The sequence below is a fragment of the Carassius gibelio genome, chromosome B22 (assembly GCF_023724105.1).
Source record: "Carassius gibelio isolate Cgi1373 ecotype wild population from Czech Republic chromosome B22, carGib1.2-hapl.c, whole genome shotgun sequence".
In the NCBI taxonomy this organism is placed as follows: Eukaryota; Metazoa; Chordata; class Actinopteri; order Cypriniformes; family Cyprinidae; genus Carassius; species Carassius gibelio.
The window spans coordinates 4,718,843-4,735,983 of NC_068417.1; the positions used below are offsets into that span (position 1 = coordinate 4,718,843).

General features: G+C 36.5%; 1 protein-coding gene across 1 annotated transcript in view; it reads left to right on the forward strand.

The window, feature by feature from the left end:
* The window catches only part of LOC127987694 (uncharacterized), a 2,462,016-nt gene that overhangs the window by 258,512 nt on the left and 2,186,363 nt on the right, over window positions 1–17,141 (forward strand). The window contains exons 53-58 of the mRNA XM_052590053.1: window positions 160–330; window positions 8,449–8,625; window positions 9,032–9,208; window positions 9,902–10,078; window positions 10,668–10,844; window positions 11,534–11,710. Of these exons, the coding sequence (XP_052446013.1) occupies window positions 160–330; window positions 8,449–8,625; window positions 9,032–9,208; window positions 9,902–10,078; window positions 10,668–10,844; window positions 11,534–11,710 (1,056 nt within the window). The remainder of the gene's footprint in view (window positions 1–159; window positions 331–8,448; window positions 8,626–9,031; window positions 9,209–9,901; window positions 10,079–10,667; window positions 10,845–11,533; window positions 11,711–17,141) is intronic.

The following is a 17,141-nucleotide window of genomic DNA, read 5'->3' on the forward strand; positions in this document are numbered from 1 at the left end:
AATTCACTTTTTACTTTTTTAAAATATTTGTATATTTAAATGTTCAACTGTTTAAGCTTGATCTAGAGTTTTTCATTACAAACAATGTTTGATAATCTTTAAATGTTTTTTGATGCAATGCACATTGAATGGATTCCAGCTTCATCTTCTCTTCTGCAGGTTTTTGGGTCCTGCTGCAGATGAAGGCTGTCAGTATGTGACTGGAATTGTGGGTAAAAACCCGTTACTCCTGAGAGAGCTGAATCTGAGTAAACATGAACTAGGAGACACAGGAGTGAATCAGATCTCTGCTCTACTGCAGGATAAACACTGTACACTCAACACACTGAAGTGAGTATCTTACATCATTTCACATGTTACATGACTAGTAATGTTACAGTCCTCTATTTTAATTCTCATTTGAGTCCGACCCCACGTTATAAAGCTTGGAAGAGCCAGGACATTTTTAATATAACTCTGATTATATTTGTCTGAAAGAAGAAATTCATATACATCTAGGATGTCTTGAGGGTGAGTAAATCATGAAGTAATTAAAATTTTTGGGTGAACTATCCCTTTAAGTGCACATGGATTGGAGAAAATAATGTGAACACATTAGAAATAGCCAGAATTTTATTAATGTGTTTACCATCGTTTGACTTTAACAAAGCTTCCAACCTTCTTAGAATAGATTCATACAACTTTTGAATAGACTTCAGTTAAATTCTGTCTCTAACTTCTGCTGTGACTGCTGAATGTGACCATTTTTACGATACAGCGCCTTTTACGATACAAATCATTGCAAAGCAACTTTACAGAAAATTAAGTTTCTACAATATTTAGTAGTAGCTTATAAGTGCTGTCAGTTTGTGCATATATGACAGGAATTTTCAGAAAAATTAATACAAGCCGTAATCAGCCAGACGATGAACATTATTAACAGCAATTATTATATGATGCAGTCACACTTGTAGCAATAATTGTTAGTTCTGTTTGTTGATTCAGCGTTAGCATCATCTGGGGTCCTCTGAGGGTCAGCATCATCTCTTCTCAGGTGTTCTGGATCCAGACTGGAGCTTGTGTAAATCTTAGTTACCACGGGATGAAGATCCCAGCAGAAACAAAGAAACAAATAGAGACATCATTAGCATAGCTGCTAATCCAACAAAGTAAAATTAATTAGTTTAACCCAAGCTAAAGAATAAGCTTGGGTGCATTTTATCAGATACAACTGCAGTCACAATTTAAGAGATGCATTATTCAAATGCTTGGCGAAAGAGATGCGTTTTTAATCTAGATTTAAACAGAGAGAGTGTGTCTGAACCCCGAACATTATCAGGAAGGCTATTCCAGAGTTTGGGAGCCAAATGTGAGAAAGCTCTACCTCCTTTAGTGGACGTTGCTATCCTAGGAACTACCAAAAGTCCAGCGTTTTGTGACCTTAGGGAGCGTGATGAGTTGTAGCGTGGTAGAAGGCTAGTTAGGTACGCAGGATGAAAAAACTGCTGACTACTCTTGTCTATATGTTTGGATTTATAGAACAGCTACAGGGTGTCCGGTCAGAATATTAGGTCTCACACCAGGAATGTACTTCAGGGTGATTTATTGTGCAAAGATGTGTGTGGTTCTGTAAATATAAAACAGTATACAAATATGAATAAATGAATAAATACACATTAACAGATCTTTACAGCAGTACTTAAATACTCATAAGTAACAGCATTGTAAATTATCTAAATGTAATATCTATACAAATATGACTCAAAGTTCTATTAAATAATCGCACTACTGCACTGTGCGTCTGGCTCACGTGCCTAGCTCGTCCGGTGAACAAGCCCGAACATGTTCCCTGAGATGCGTCTTAAGTCTATGCATTATAGCCTAATATGCAATAACATTAAATATTCTATCAAACAAAAACACAGGCGAAATATAACATTTTGTCAACAAGAAAATGTCCAAATATAATAAACAATGTAAACATTTAGGCGGAATGCCGCGGTAGCAGTCATTAATCTCGCTTGTGAACTTATCATACTTTTAATTATGTAAATGTACTTACGATTAGTTGCACGCACACATATATCCACACAATCCTTAAACGGGCCACTTCTAACTAATTTAACTATAAAATATTAACTATAAACACATCAACACATCCAGCCACTATAATGTCTTGGTTCTCACCCCGCGGAAAGATTAGGAACAGTCCAAACACGAACATAGGCGGGAGGGTTCGGAAGAGTTCACTTTCAAGGGGTGGCCTTTTTTACACAGGAGCTAAACCATTTAGGCCTTATAGGTAAGTAATGATAATTTGTAACTTATATGGAACTTAATAGGTAGCCAGTGCAGAGACTGTAAAATTGGGGTAATATGATCATATTTTCTTGACCTTGTAAGGACTCTGCTGCATTAATGCACTTTTAGGTGGTTGTCCTGCAACTTCAATAAACAAGCTAGAGGTAGGTGGGATGAGACTGGAACCAAATTAATTAAACGTGGGGACACCTGGAACTAATAGAACTGAAGACAGGAACAGGAAACATGACCAAATAAGGAAAACAGAAACTAAGACCGGGGCAAAACAAGGAAACTAAAGTCCACAACACTGACAGTCTGGGCTTCCTCTGGGTCAACGGCCAGGGTTTTTTGGCCCGATGAAAACCTTGGGCCAAAGCATGGCCAACTGGGTCTCTGAGTTTAGGTTAGAGGAGGTTATGAATGAAGGTGGAGTTTCTCTGTGTCTGGAGAGCATCAGTGCTGAGGATCAGTTCAGAGATCAGAGCGGCTAAAAAGACCTACGCTAAAAAGTTGGAAGACCAGTTTTCTTCCAATGACTCAACTTCAGTTTGGAGAGGACTGAGGGCCATCACAAACTACAAGACACCATCCCCTTGCACTGAGGCTAATCAACGGCTTGCTAACGACCTGAATGAGTTTTATTGCAGATTTGAAACCCCCAACACCCATTCTGACCATCTCCCTGCACAACCATTAACACCTCCTGCAATCCCCCGTTCCACACCTACTGCTCTTCAAATCTGTGAAGATGATGTGCGCCAGGTCTTCAAGAAGAACAAAAGAAGAAAAGCACCAGGCCCAGATGGTGTTACACCAGCCTGTCTGAAAATCTGTGCTGACCAGCTGGCCCCCATCTTTTCACAGATCTTCAACAGATCCCTGGAGTTGTGTGAAGTACCTTCCTGCTTCAAACGCTCCACCATTATCCCCATCCCAAAGAAACCCAAGATAACAGGACTTAACGACTACAGACCTGTGGCTCTAACGTCTGTCGTCATGAAGTCGTTTGAAAAACTGGTTCTGGGTTATCTGAAGGACATCACTGGACCCTTACTGGACCCCCTGCAGTTTGCTTACCGAGCAAACAGGTCCGTGGATGATGCAATCAACATAGGATTGCACTTCATCCTGCAACATCTGGACAAAACAGGGACTTATGTGAGGATCCTGTTTGTGGACTTTAGTTCGGCTTTCAACACCATCATCCCAACAACCCTCCAGACCAAACTGACCCAGCTCTCTGTTCCTAGCTCTATCTGTCGGTGGATCACCAGCTTTCTGACAGATAGGCAACAGTTAGTGAGACTGGGGAAATTCACATCAAACAGCTGCTCCACCAACACTGGTAATAATAGCTAATAATAATAATAGCTCAGAACTCACTTTCAGACAGCAGCGAGTGTTTGAAATAACTTCTGTTTGAGATCTGATGTGGATTATGATTACCGTACAAGGCAGAAATATTTATAAGCGATAGACTATGTACACTAGCCATTAATATTACCATCGTAAACATGGTAAGACCGCTTGAAGAAATCAGACTTGAGCTTCTCATTCAGACGATCACAATAGTGTATTATTTAGTAACATATTTTATCTGTCCTAAGTCTTGTCTTGTCTACACTCAGCGTATGTCAAAAAATAAATAAAAAACTATTAACGGTGTTTGTTCGGGAGCTCCCTCTGCTACTCTGGTTTTATTTTTGATGGAAAAATATAGAAATTATTATTCTTTCTAAATGTGATGTATACTGTGACTTCAACTAAACAGGCTCGACTGAATAAGTAGGGAATGTGTCCTCTTTCTTTTGTGAAATTATGGTTCATACCGCTTTATTTCTGTGTGACCAATTTTCAATCCTGTGTAATACATTTTAGCTCTTTTCTTTTAAAGAGGAATGTAGGAGCCTATTTTGATATAATTTAGTTTTTGAATATTTTTGTTGGAATTTGCTAAATTTGTAATCTTACTTTTTGTATGTTTACCATTTGGATAAATATTCTATAAATGATGTTAAAATTATGTACTGGCTCTTTAAGAACCATGAATTTCAGGAGCTTTGGGTAGTGCGCTCTTTGGAATCTCACAGTTTTCTTTACCCTATCCGTGATATTGGAGATTTAAAATCATATTTAGCTTGTTTAATTTTATGTTTTATTGAACTGACCATCAAGATTAAAGGAAGATATTTGATCAGAAACGGAATACGTGGATTGTTTTATTGGAAACGGAGCGAGTGAAACCAAAACTGAAAGTAAATGCGCACTCACAATAGTAAAGAAAACTAACTCCAGAAGGATAAGGACATGTTTGAAGCATAAGAAACATGGGTCAGTAGATGGCAGATCTACAGCTTCTATAACTTCTTCTGCACGAATTGCTGCTGAAGCAGAAAGAGCTGCACTGCTTGTTAAACATGTTGCATTGAAGAAGAAACAAGCTATTGAAAGACAAGAGGCTGAACTAAAAGCTAAAAGAGAAGAATTTGAGCTAGAAGTTTCCCTTGCAGTGTCGGATGCTAAAATTAAAGTTATTAAGCAGTATGAAAGTTGTCAGTCTTCAGTAGTAAGTCACAAAGAAATGGATCTGGAAACAGGTAGTATAATGCCTTGTGAAGATGAACTGAAACAGGAACGTCTGCTTGATAATGTTTTTCAACGTCTTCAGTCCGAAACAAGAACCAAGAAAAACACAGGGAACATGAGAAAGCCGGTGACGGAAAACAAGGACTTGAATGAGACAGGCTGGTATATATGGACAGGTGATAACGAAGAAAGTGGAGACAGCTGAGTGCAATAACAGGTGTGCAATTAACAGTGATGAAAGGACAAGGCTTTGTGGGAAATGTGCCTGCAGGGGGGTGACTATGGGGAAGTGAGACCACTAGTGGACACCCAGGGAAACGGAGACCAGACACTGTGACAGTACCTTACATGTGCAGTGACAATAAAGCTTAATATAATCTTATCTCTTATTATTGTAAAACATTGATGCTTTTGGATTTAAATTTTTAAAAAAGCATACAAACAAACGGCTGCTTTTATCGTTTTTGTTTTGTGATCGTGCTGGTTCCAGTGACTTATCTATTATTAGTTTTCTGAAAACTTCTTTGATGGTGAAATGGAGGCGCGTTACGTTGTTCCAGAGAGGTGTGTAAAGGGCAGGTGTTAATGAAGTGCTGTGGAGTTTCTGGTGGGGAAACAGCATGATTTTGGGCTCGGTGCTACAGGTCCGAGGCTAGTAACCCCTCCAGGCCCTTTTTAAAGCGCTGACTCTGTGAGGCTGATGAGATAGATAGATATATATATATATATAGATAAAAATCCTAATTTCAGATGAAAATTTCAGATGGCATTTAGAGGCTTTTGCATCTGAACTCTTCATATATATATATATATATGTGTATATATTTTATACACACACAGGGGTTAAAGTGGGCCGAAATGATAACGGTTCTACTGTCTGATTTGAGGCCATCGCCGGTTCAACACAAGTCATGGTGTTTACAGTTGCTGTTCTAGACAGAGCTAGTGGATGTTGCAGTGGAGTTAAAAGTCTAAGGTGAAGTAGGCTAATGTCAAGTTTCCATAATTTAGACAGGGCAACAAACAAAAGTTAAAGAACGAGCAAGGTTCTGAGTTAGACTATTATTTGAAGGGTGGTATGGCTCTGTTCATCAGATAGTCAATGAGGAATTCACCAAGGATATTTTCGTGAACAAAAACTGAAACTAAGACTTAAACTATTGGTAATTTATTTTTCATAAACTGGAATAATAAAGAGAAAAACGAAACAAAACTAACAACAGTTACTGAAATAAAATATTAATTAGCAAAAATCAATAAACATTTTCGTTATTAACAAGCTCTTTACTGTGGTAGATAATCTGGCCTGTGTCTGTTTAAGGAAATGCCTGTTCACGCGTGAAGCTGCTGAGGCGATTAACCACTCAATGAAGGACCGTAGCCTTGAACACATCGCTAACATTGTTAGTCCTAAGCAGCTAATCATAAAGGATGTGTCTGTGGCCATCAAATGGAAAATAACACAGGTTATGAGACAGATTATTATTGTAGATCATTGCAGATTATTATTGACAGGTATTGTAGCCTACTACTACTGTATGTTTAAGATGTCATATTTTCACAAAGGTCGACAGGCTGAAATGTGCTGTTATTATCTTAGTATTTTTACAAAACATTGCTAGTAATATTATCATCCATGTGGAGAGACATTTCCACACAATTTAGAGAATACCAGGACAACACACACACACACACACACACACACACACATGCACGCAAGCATACACAAACAGACAGACACACACAAACACACATGCATACACAAACAAACAGACACACAGATTTCATCTTTAATATGTTACTGGGGCGGCAGTGGCTCAGTGGTTCATATAGGTTGTCTACAAACCGGAAGGTTGGTGGTTCGATCCCCGGCTCCACCTGACCAACTGTCGAGGTGTCCTTGAGCAAGACACCTAACCCCAGCTGCTCCCGACGAGCTGGATGGCGCCTTGAATGGCAGACACCGCCGTCGGTGTGTGAATGTGTGTGTGAATGGGTGAATGTGAGGCAAAATTGTAAAGCGCTTTGGATGGCCATGTGGTCTGTTGAAAGCGCTATATAAATGCAGTCCATTTACCATTTTACCAATATGAATTAGTTTGTCTGAATTTTTCATAGTTTTTGCTTTTATACTTTTAAGTTGCATTTATTTATTTTATTTTCTTTGTTCAATCTCAAACCATTTTTTTATTTTTATTATTAAGATGTCTGCACAAGAGTTAACTAATCTGTGCAAAAAGATTAATCTAGATTAAAATGGCTCAACTGAATTCTGCAGACGGAGTATGTGTGATACAGGCATGAGCAGGCCGTAGCTGTAGTCAGCGGGGCCCCGTGAAGGTTGTACCAGTGGGCCCTGTTTTGAAATTGTTTAATTTGTATGTTCATTTATTTTTATTTATTTGTGCTATTTACACAATGTTTAAGTTTTTTTAAGTTTGTAGGTGTCAAGGTACAGAAACCAAATAATTAAATGTAAAATAGCACTGGATAATCTTCAATGTAAAAATGAAATATACAATCAAACCTACATTTATTCAGACACCTTCAACATTTATCACATTATTACAGTTTTGCTATATGAATCAAAAATTATATCTGGTGTCTGAATACTTTTTGGTTTGACTGTTAAAACTACAAAGTAATTCAGTCAAGAGCAGTGAGTGACTTTCATTTTCATTTTCTTGGATTAACATTACAGCAGCCAGTAGCTAAATTAGACGCAGTCCCTTGAAGAGACGATGAACGCATCCAATATAATACACATCACATTTTTTTCCTCAACTGTTTACTATCACTTAAGAAATAACTGACAGTTTTTTCGAGCATAATTTCCAAGGTGGATATTTTGACATATTCTGTATGTATTTGTCAGCACAAGAGCAAAAATAAGCAAATTCGACATTCAAGTGTTTTGAGACGCCTTTCTCTTCACAGAAGAGAGCTCGGTTCAGTGTCGCTCTCTGTGATACGCGACTCTCTCTCTCTCTCTCTCTCTCTCTGTCTCGTGCGCACCGAACACAGCACAAGAGTAACCAGCTACTCGGTTCAGCTTTTCCGCGTCTTGTGTTTGGATGCTTTAATGTTTAAATCGACAAGCGGTAAGGCTTAAAAACATGTGAAAAAGATAAGCTTTCGTGACTATGATCAGCAGTGGCCTGTCAACTGTCCTGAGCATCTTTTTAGTATAGAACCAGCTCCCAACCCAACTTTGAGAATAGATTAACAGCAATATTTTTTTTAACACTTCCAGAGTGTTGCTTGATTGTACCATAGGAATATGAATTATATGACATAAATAAAAACATTGTTGTATTTCAATGAAGAATCAGGGAAAAAAATTTACATAAATCATGAGAAGTGTCAATTATTTGATTAAATGAACAACTTATTTGCTTTTCTGGTTTGAAGACCAAATTTTTATCAAGACATTGTGACTTTATTAAATAGTTTTCTTCTATCTTCTCTCTCTCTCTCTCAATGTAGGTTAAGATGCTGTTATTTGACAGATGAAGGTTGTTCTGCTGTGACTTGAACATAACGTGTCTGATTCATTGTGTTTTCTCTTTCTGTCTTCAGTCTGAGTGAATGCAGTATTACAGAGAAACAGTGTCTCATCCTGACTTCAGCTCTGAAATCAAACCCATCACACCTGAGAGAACTGAACCTGAGCTGGAATAAACTACTAGGAGACTCTGGAGTGAAACACCTCAGTGATCTACTGATGAACACACAATTCAAGCTGGAGAAACTAGAGTTAGTATCATTATACTCTACAGCACTTACGGTCAGATTGATTTATTTGACTGTAAACTACAATCTTAAAATGTATTGAAGTAAATTTTGATTCATGAATAGAACTTTCTTAATTTGTTACATTTTAAACTCAGTGTTTACATTTTAATGTTATTGTAAATTGGTTCTATAGTTGATCCTGTATCAAATCACAAACCCTTATTTTTATTTTTTTTGGTCTGACTAAAGATTCTTCAGACTTGACATGTAACTTGTATTCTCAAATCCTGTTTTGTTGTTGTTTTAGTTTATAGCTGTTTGAGAGCAACATTTTAATTATTGCACTGTATGGTGTTAACACATGATGAATTACTCACACATGAACATAACGTGTCTGATTCATTGTGTTTTCTCTTTCTGTCTTCAGTCTGTGTAGATGCAGTATTACAGAGAAACAGTGTCTCATCCTGACTTCAGCTCTGAAATCAAACCCATCACACCTGAGAGAACTGAACCTGAGCTGGAATGAACTACTAGGAGACTCTGGAGTGAAACACCTCAGTGATCTACTGATGAACACACAATTCAAGCTGGAGAAACTAGAGTTAGTATCATTATACTCTACAGCAGTTACAGTCAGATTGATTTATCAGGGTACATCATTTATTTCCAAAAATGAATGTACCCTTGAGATCTTTAATGAAAATAACTATCACTTTCTCTGATAAACACATCTCTTCTCTCGTCTGATGATGTGAAGGCGGGAAAACCTGTCAGTCACATGAGATCACAGCAATAACAAACAATTATAAGCTTTTCATCAGAAACTCATGAATTCCTGACCTGCAGTTTTGTTTTTAAAGTGGTTTCACTCAGACATGAATCATGATAAGAACAAAATATGATCACAAAATCTTGTACTTGTTGACTGTAATCTACAATCTTAAAATATCTTGAATTAAATTTTCATTTCTGAACAGAATTTTCTTTATTTGTTGCATTTAAAAAAAATTTGAACATTTTAATGTTATTTTTAAGATGCTTCTGTAGTTGATCCTGTATCTTAATTATATTATAAATCACAAACCTCTTTTTTTGGTCTTACTAAAGATTCTCTAGACTTGAAATGTAACTAATATCCTCAATATCCTAGTTTTTTATGGCTGTGTAATTATTTATTGTTTTCAGGTTTTGGCGACATTTCATTTATTGCACTGTATGGTGTTAACACATGATGAATTACTCACACATGAACATAACGTGTCTGATTCATTGTGTTTTCTCTTTCTGTCTTCAGTCTGAGTGATTGCAGTATTACAGAGAAACAGTGTCTCATCCTGACTTCAGCTCTGAAATCAAACCCATCACACCTGAGAGAACTGGACCTGAGCTGGAATGAACTACTAGGAGACTCTGGAGTGAAACACCTCAGTGATCTACTGATGAACACACAATTCAAGCTGGAGAAACTAGAGTTAGTATCATTATACTCTACAGCAGTTACAGTCAGATTAAAGATTACGGTTTACTTTCAGGAAAAGGAAAGGATGTGACGTGTGGCCAAATATAGTGTCCCATACTCTGAATTTGTGCTCTGCATTTAACACACACACACACACAAAGACACCATGAACACACACACACACACACACAGTTCAGTTCTTGCTCAAGGGTCTCATTGAAGGTAGAAGAGAGCGCTGGATATTCACTCTCTCCACCTACAATCCCTGCTGGACCTGAGACTCAAACCCACAACCTTCAGGTTACAAGCCAGAGTCTCTCACCATTAGACCACGACTGACCCAATAAAACAGAAACGGAAGAAAAAAGATTAACAAAGTAGATTCAGATATAGGATCAACTAAAGAACTGCTTAAAATCATATTAAAATAAGTTAATATAATAAGTTTATTATTAGTTTATTATAATATAATAATAAAATAATATAATAAGGTTTTTGGCAATGTTTCAATTATTACACTGTATGGTGTTAACTCATGATGAATTACTCACACATGAACATAACGTGTCTGATTCATTGTGTTTTCTCTTTCTGTCTTCAGTCTGTGGAGATGCATTATTACAGAGAAACAGTGTGTCATCCTGACTTCAGCTCTGAAATCAAACCCATCACACCTGAGAGAACTGAACCTGAGCTGGAATGAACTACTAGGAGACTCTGGAGTGAAACACCTCAGTGATCTACTGATGAACACACAATTCAAGCTGGAGAAACTACAGTTAGTATCATTATACTCTACAGCACTTACAGTCAGATTGATTTATCATACATAATTTATTTCCAAAAATGAATGTACCCTTGTGATCTTTAATGAAAATAACTATCACTTTCCCTCATAAACACATCTCTTCTCTCGTCTGATGATGTGAAGGAGGGAAAACCTGTCAGTCTCATGAGATCACAGCAATAGCAAACAATTATCAGCTTTTCAGCAAAACTCATGAATTCCTGACCTGCAGTTTTGTTTTTAAAGGTGTTTCACTCAGACATGCATCATGATTAGAAAAAAATACGTCCACAAAATCTTGTACTTGTTGACTGTAATCTACAATCTTAAAATATCTTGAATTATATTTTCATTTCTGAACAGAATTTTCTTTATTTGTTACATTTAAAATAAATTTGAACATTTTAATGTTATTTTTAAGATGCTTCTGTAGTTGATCTTTTATCTTAATTACATTATAAATCACAAACCTCTTTTTTTGGTCTAACTAAAGATTCTCTAGACTTGAAATTTAACTAATATCCTCAATATCCTAGTTTTTTTTATGGCTGTGTTATTATTTATTGTTTTCAGGTTTCAGCCACATTTTATTTATTGCACTGTATGATGTTAACACATGATGAATTACTCACACATGAACATAACGTGTCTGATTCATTGTTTTCTCTTTCTGTCTTCAGTCTGAGTTATTGCAGTATTACAGAGAAACAGTGTCTCATCCTGACTTCAGCTCTGAAATCAAACCCATCACACCTGAGAGAACTGAACCTGAGCGGGAATAAACTACTAGGAGACTCTGGAGTGAAACACCTCAGTGATCTACTGATGAACACACAATTCAAGCTGGAGAAACTACAGTTAGTATCATTATACTCTACAGCAGTTACAGTCAGATTAAAGATTACGGTTTAAAGGAAAGGATGTGATGTGTGGCCAAGTATAGTGTCCCATACTTTGAACTTGTGCTCTGCATTTAACCCACACACACACACAAAGACACTGTGAACACACACACACAAACACACACACACACACACACACACACACACCTTGAACAGACACTGTGAACACACACCTGCAGCGCCCGAGGAACAGTTGGGGTTCAGTTCTTGCTCAAGGGTCTCATCTCATTCGTGGTATTGAAGGTAGAAGAGAGCGCTGGATATTCACTCTCTCCACCTACAATCCCTGCTGGACCTGAGACTCGAACCCACAACCTTCAGGTTACAAGCCGGAGTCTCTCACCATTAGACCACGACTGACCCAATAAAACAAAAACAGAAGAAAAAAGATTAACAAAGTAGATTCAGATATAGGATCAACTAAAGAACTACTTAAAATCATATTAAAATAAGTTAATATAATAAGTGTATTATTAGTTTATTATAATATAATAATAAAATAATATAATAAGGTTTTTGGCAATGTTTCAATTATTGCACTGTATGGTGTTAACTCATGATGAATTACTCACACATGAACATAACGTGTCTGATTCATTGTGTTTTCTCTTTCTGTCTTCAGTCTGCGTGGATGCATTATTACAGAGAAACAGTGTCTCATCCTGACTTCAGCTCTGAAATCAAACCCATCACACCTGAGAGAACTGAACCTGAGTCTGAATCTAATAAAAAACCCAGGACTGAATCACTTATGTGACGTACTGAAGGATTCACGCTGTAAACTGGAGAGATTGAGGTCAGTAACATTCACAGACAAGAATCAAAATGATGAAAATCACTTTGTTTAACTCTTATGTGCTGTTCAAGGTCTTTTGAGACCCCAAATGATGTTTGCTGAAATAAAAACAAAATGTTCCCTTTATCTAAATGACATGAGACTTTGTACGGTTGTCAACACTTGATAGATCTACAAATAGAAAATTAAATTGGATTGATATCTGGTTGTGTGTTAGTGTTAAATAAGTCACTCTCTAAGAGAACCATATTGAAATGAATAGAAACATTATAAAATCAATACTTTTTCTTAATTTATCAAATAAAATCAATAAATCCACCACAATTCAGACCACAAAAATGAATTGGCAATCCTTCCACACATTCACAATGCAGAACAATTACACACACATAAAAATGATGCTACATAATTAGGCATCATTGTTAGGTACTTTTATAATCCTGTTAATCATTTTTGGATTTTGATAACTTAAGTTAATGTGTTTTAATGTTCCATTTAATTAATTGAATAAAATTATTCACTTAATCTTTTATTTTTGGCCACCTTATTGCGATAGAAATGCTAGCCTCTATAATTTCTTCAACAAAAACATGTGGACATCACAACCCTTACAAAAACTAATCCTTGGTTTCATTAAAGTAAAATTTTCTTGTGTGTCATTTCTGAATACTTGAGACTATAAAATCAAACAGACTACTGTATTAGTAAAATCATAGCCATAGGCAACTGTCTAGGTACAATTGTAATTTGTAAATAATAATTGTTTTATTTTTACTTGTTACTATATACTATTGTACCTGCAAAACACTGTTTATTTTTATTAGTGTATTATGTGTATTTGTAATTTGTATCTTTGTTCTATTTGTTTTTTTTAATAACAAAGATAAAATATAACACAGATTTTTTATGTTTATAGGTAGCTAATTGAGCAAAGTGCTTCCATTTATTTTATTATTATTAGTAGTATTAGTTCAAGAATAAAATAAAAATAGCGGATTGATAGCGGAATCGGCAAATAGTCAAAGCTGTGGCATCTGAAGTGAAAAAGTGGTATTGGGACGTCCCTAGTGACAACCCTTCAACACGTTCACAATGCAGAGCGATTACACTCACATACATCCCCAAAAAACAACCATAGACATTAATGGGAAAATTTTTGATTTTTTGTTGCATAATTTTTCAAAAATGTCAGTCACAACACAAACACACACAGTCTGAAGAGCTGACACCAGCAGATCCACGATGGAGGAAAAACATGCCATGTTATCCCAATTAATCACAATTAAGTGGATCTTTTATGAAGTGAGTTTTACATAAAGAGCTCTTAATATATAAAAACCTATATGATATATTTGTAATTTATTTTTATAAATTTTATCATAAATATCATAAATCCTTAAACTACACAAATGTGGAGTGAAAACATTAGTAAACAGACTAAAATTACAATTGTTTAAAAAAACAAAATGTCATTTTGTTGGCTGTGTTCTCTGGAGAGTCCAAATAGCACAAGTGTCGTCCCCAAACGAACCTCACATAAAGGTTGAAAAAAACACTTTATACCAAATATCTCATGATGAATGTGTTCACATTATATTTGTGAAAGATTCTTCATCTTAATGATTTGTTTGTAAGATAATCTCTCTTCCTCTGTTTGTCTCTTTCTAGTCTTTATGACTGTGACATTACAGATGTTTCTTCTTTAACTCAGTCTTTGACAAACACAAAAGCTCTGCAGTTTCTAAAAGAGATTGATCTGAGAGAGAATAAGATTGGAGACTCAAAGCAGAAGCTCATTGATGTGCTACGAGACTCAAACTGTGAACTGAGGTGAGTAAAGAGATTCATTTACCTCTGATATGTGAACAAATATGTACTTTCAAATATTAGTGAAAAGAGTTTATCAAATGATCATCAAGCTTTATTTCAAAGGGTTTGTGTCAGAATGAAATGTAAAGTTGATAAAAATGTTGAACACAAAGGAGGAAAGAGAAGAAAAGCAGACTGTTACAGCTTTTTTCCCTTTTACTGTCATTGAAATATACTAACTAATTAGTACTTTATTCCACTGAACTCGGATTATCTTCTGTTCTGTTCAATCTAAGAGTATAGAAGGAGTTAAGTCAGCAGAAGCTGATAAATGCTGTATCTCATAAAGTGAAGTGATCTTGAGAGGAGCAGTAAACATCAGCTGAAGATCCACAGAAGAGCTTCACTACTGTGTCTATGAGGAGAAATAAATGTGTGATAAATGTGTAAATGTGATCCATACAGGTGAAGAGACTCAGACTTTACAATCAAATAATGCAGCATGTGTGTTAGAAACATGATATTGAATGATTCATGTTGCTTTAGTATTCAAGCAGATGATCATTGTGTTTAATGTAAAGCTGGAACAGAGGAGGAAGAAGCTCAGATGAGTCTGTCTGGCTCTTCAGTTTAATAATATTTCTATTAAACTCATTCATAATGATTCAAATGTTTAAATGTGATTGTCAAGTGCAGCACTTAAATGTATCAAAAGATATAAAGCAAATCCACAATGTTTGAAACTAATCTCATGTTTTATATACATTATTATTATATTTTACTTTATATTTGGTTGTGTGTCTGTTGTTAATGTACATTTATATATATATTGTCACGGGACGAGCACAAGACAGACACAGTGGGCGTGGCGTCAGGCCTCAGAGAGGCTTTTATTAACAGAAATCATAAAATAACACAGGGAATAAAAGTGGCCAAAGGGGGAAAGTGTCCAAAATAACAGGGAATCTGGTGTCCTCGTCGTGCTGCGGGGTTTGTGTAGGTCGGGCAGTGTTCATCGAGGAAGGGTCCAGGCAAGGGGCGGAGTCCGGCGGCCGCACGCGCTCCCCTCCTCGGTCTATATATATATTAAACATTTTCACAAGTTAACAGCATTTGTGTCTTTCATTCTCTTCTAAATACTCAAACACATTTAGTCTTTCTAACACTTATTTTTTCATGTAAATAAAATGCCACATACAGTTAAAAACAAGTGAAAAGTTCACTTGTCTGTTTTAAGTATTATTAAACTGTTTTAAATATAGTCTAACTTGTAGACATGAAACATAAAGCATAAATAGTTTTTTTTTTTTTTTTTCTCAGTTAATATATTTCTAAAGGTGCTGTACTTTCTTAATTGCGCCGCATGAGTAGTTGTTGGTCAGAGATGTTTTGGAGCAGAAGATCTACAGGATTCTGGAGGTTCATCATGTGGAAAGTTGATAGTTAGGTAAAGTGCTTCTGTCGTTCTCTAACATTCAGATCTGTAAAGTAAGGTGGAAAGGACACAGCTCTGATACAGAGTCATTCTTGTGTTGGAGCTCCACATATTGTTCAGTGTTATAAAGCTGTTTCTGCTCTTGCTAATGCGTCTCTTGATGTCATTGTCTATCCTCCATCATGTCTAATGATGAAGCCCAGGTCTACAAACTCCTCATGAAATGCTATTTCATGCATACTGGTTTTTTTATACTGTTAAAGAGTTGGATTCCCATGCTAAACATGGACAAAGTTTCAAAAATTAAGTTGTACGTTTGAAGGAGTATTTCTGTTCCAAAAATACTCCTTCCGGTTCGTCACAAGTTTCGGAAAGTTTTTTGTTGAGTATGGCTCTGTGTGACCTTAGATGGAGCGGAATTTCCTTATATGGGTCCTGAGGGCACTTCTCCCGGAAGAGCGTGCGCTCCCGTATAGCAGAGCACTGAGAGCACAACAGACTTCACTGATCAGAGTGAGAGCGTCGCGAAATGTCACAAAAGAAGTGTGTTTTTGGTTGCCAGGGCAAGACAACCCTGCACAGATCACCAAAAAAAAAAAAAAACAGCATTAAGGGACCAGTGGTTGGAGTTTATTTTTACAGAGCATCAACGGATTTGTGCTAGTGTTTGTGTTTGTTCCCTGCATTTCGAAGATGCTTGTTTTACAAACAAGGCCCAGTTTGACGCTGGATTTGCACATCGTTTATTTCTTAAGGATAATGCAGTCCCAACGAAAAAGGGTCACGATCGTGTGTTGGAACCGCATGCGGTGAGTAAAACTGCTTCATTGATAACTTAGCTATCGGCGCGTAAGCACATCAAGTAAACAACATGCGATGTTGTCATCAAACTGCACTTTCCACATGTACAGCTTAAAAAAAAAAAAAAAAAAAAAAAAAAAGACGACAAAGTGGAACTTTGCTAAGTGGAACAAACCCGCTAAGCAAATATATACAGTTTCGATACATACCACATAGAGACGTCGTTTTTGATGCTGCTCTTGTTAAATTTCAGCCTCGGGATCTGATTCTGGATCATAAATATATGCTGAATCTGACTGTTAGCCATGGTTTGTTTTGGATGATGTTTTTTTCCTCACAGTAATGTCACAGCTTCCAAACGCTCTCAACGCAAAAGCCTACTGGCGCTCGTGATTCTTTAGCTCCGCCCACACGTCACGCCTCCAGCCGGTCATGTTTTTCCGGGAAAAATCGGTACAGACTATCTTTCTCTTATGAATATAATAAAACTAAAGACTTTTTGGAGTTATGAAGGATGCAGTACTACTCTATAGGTACTCAAGATT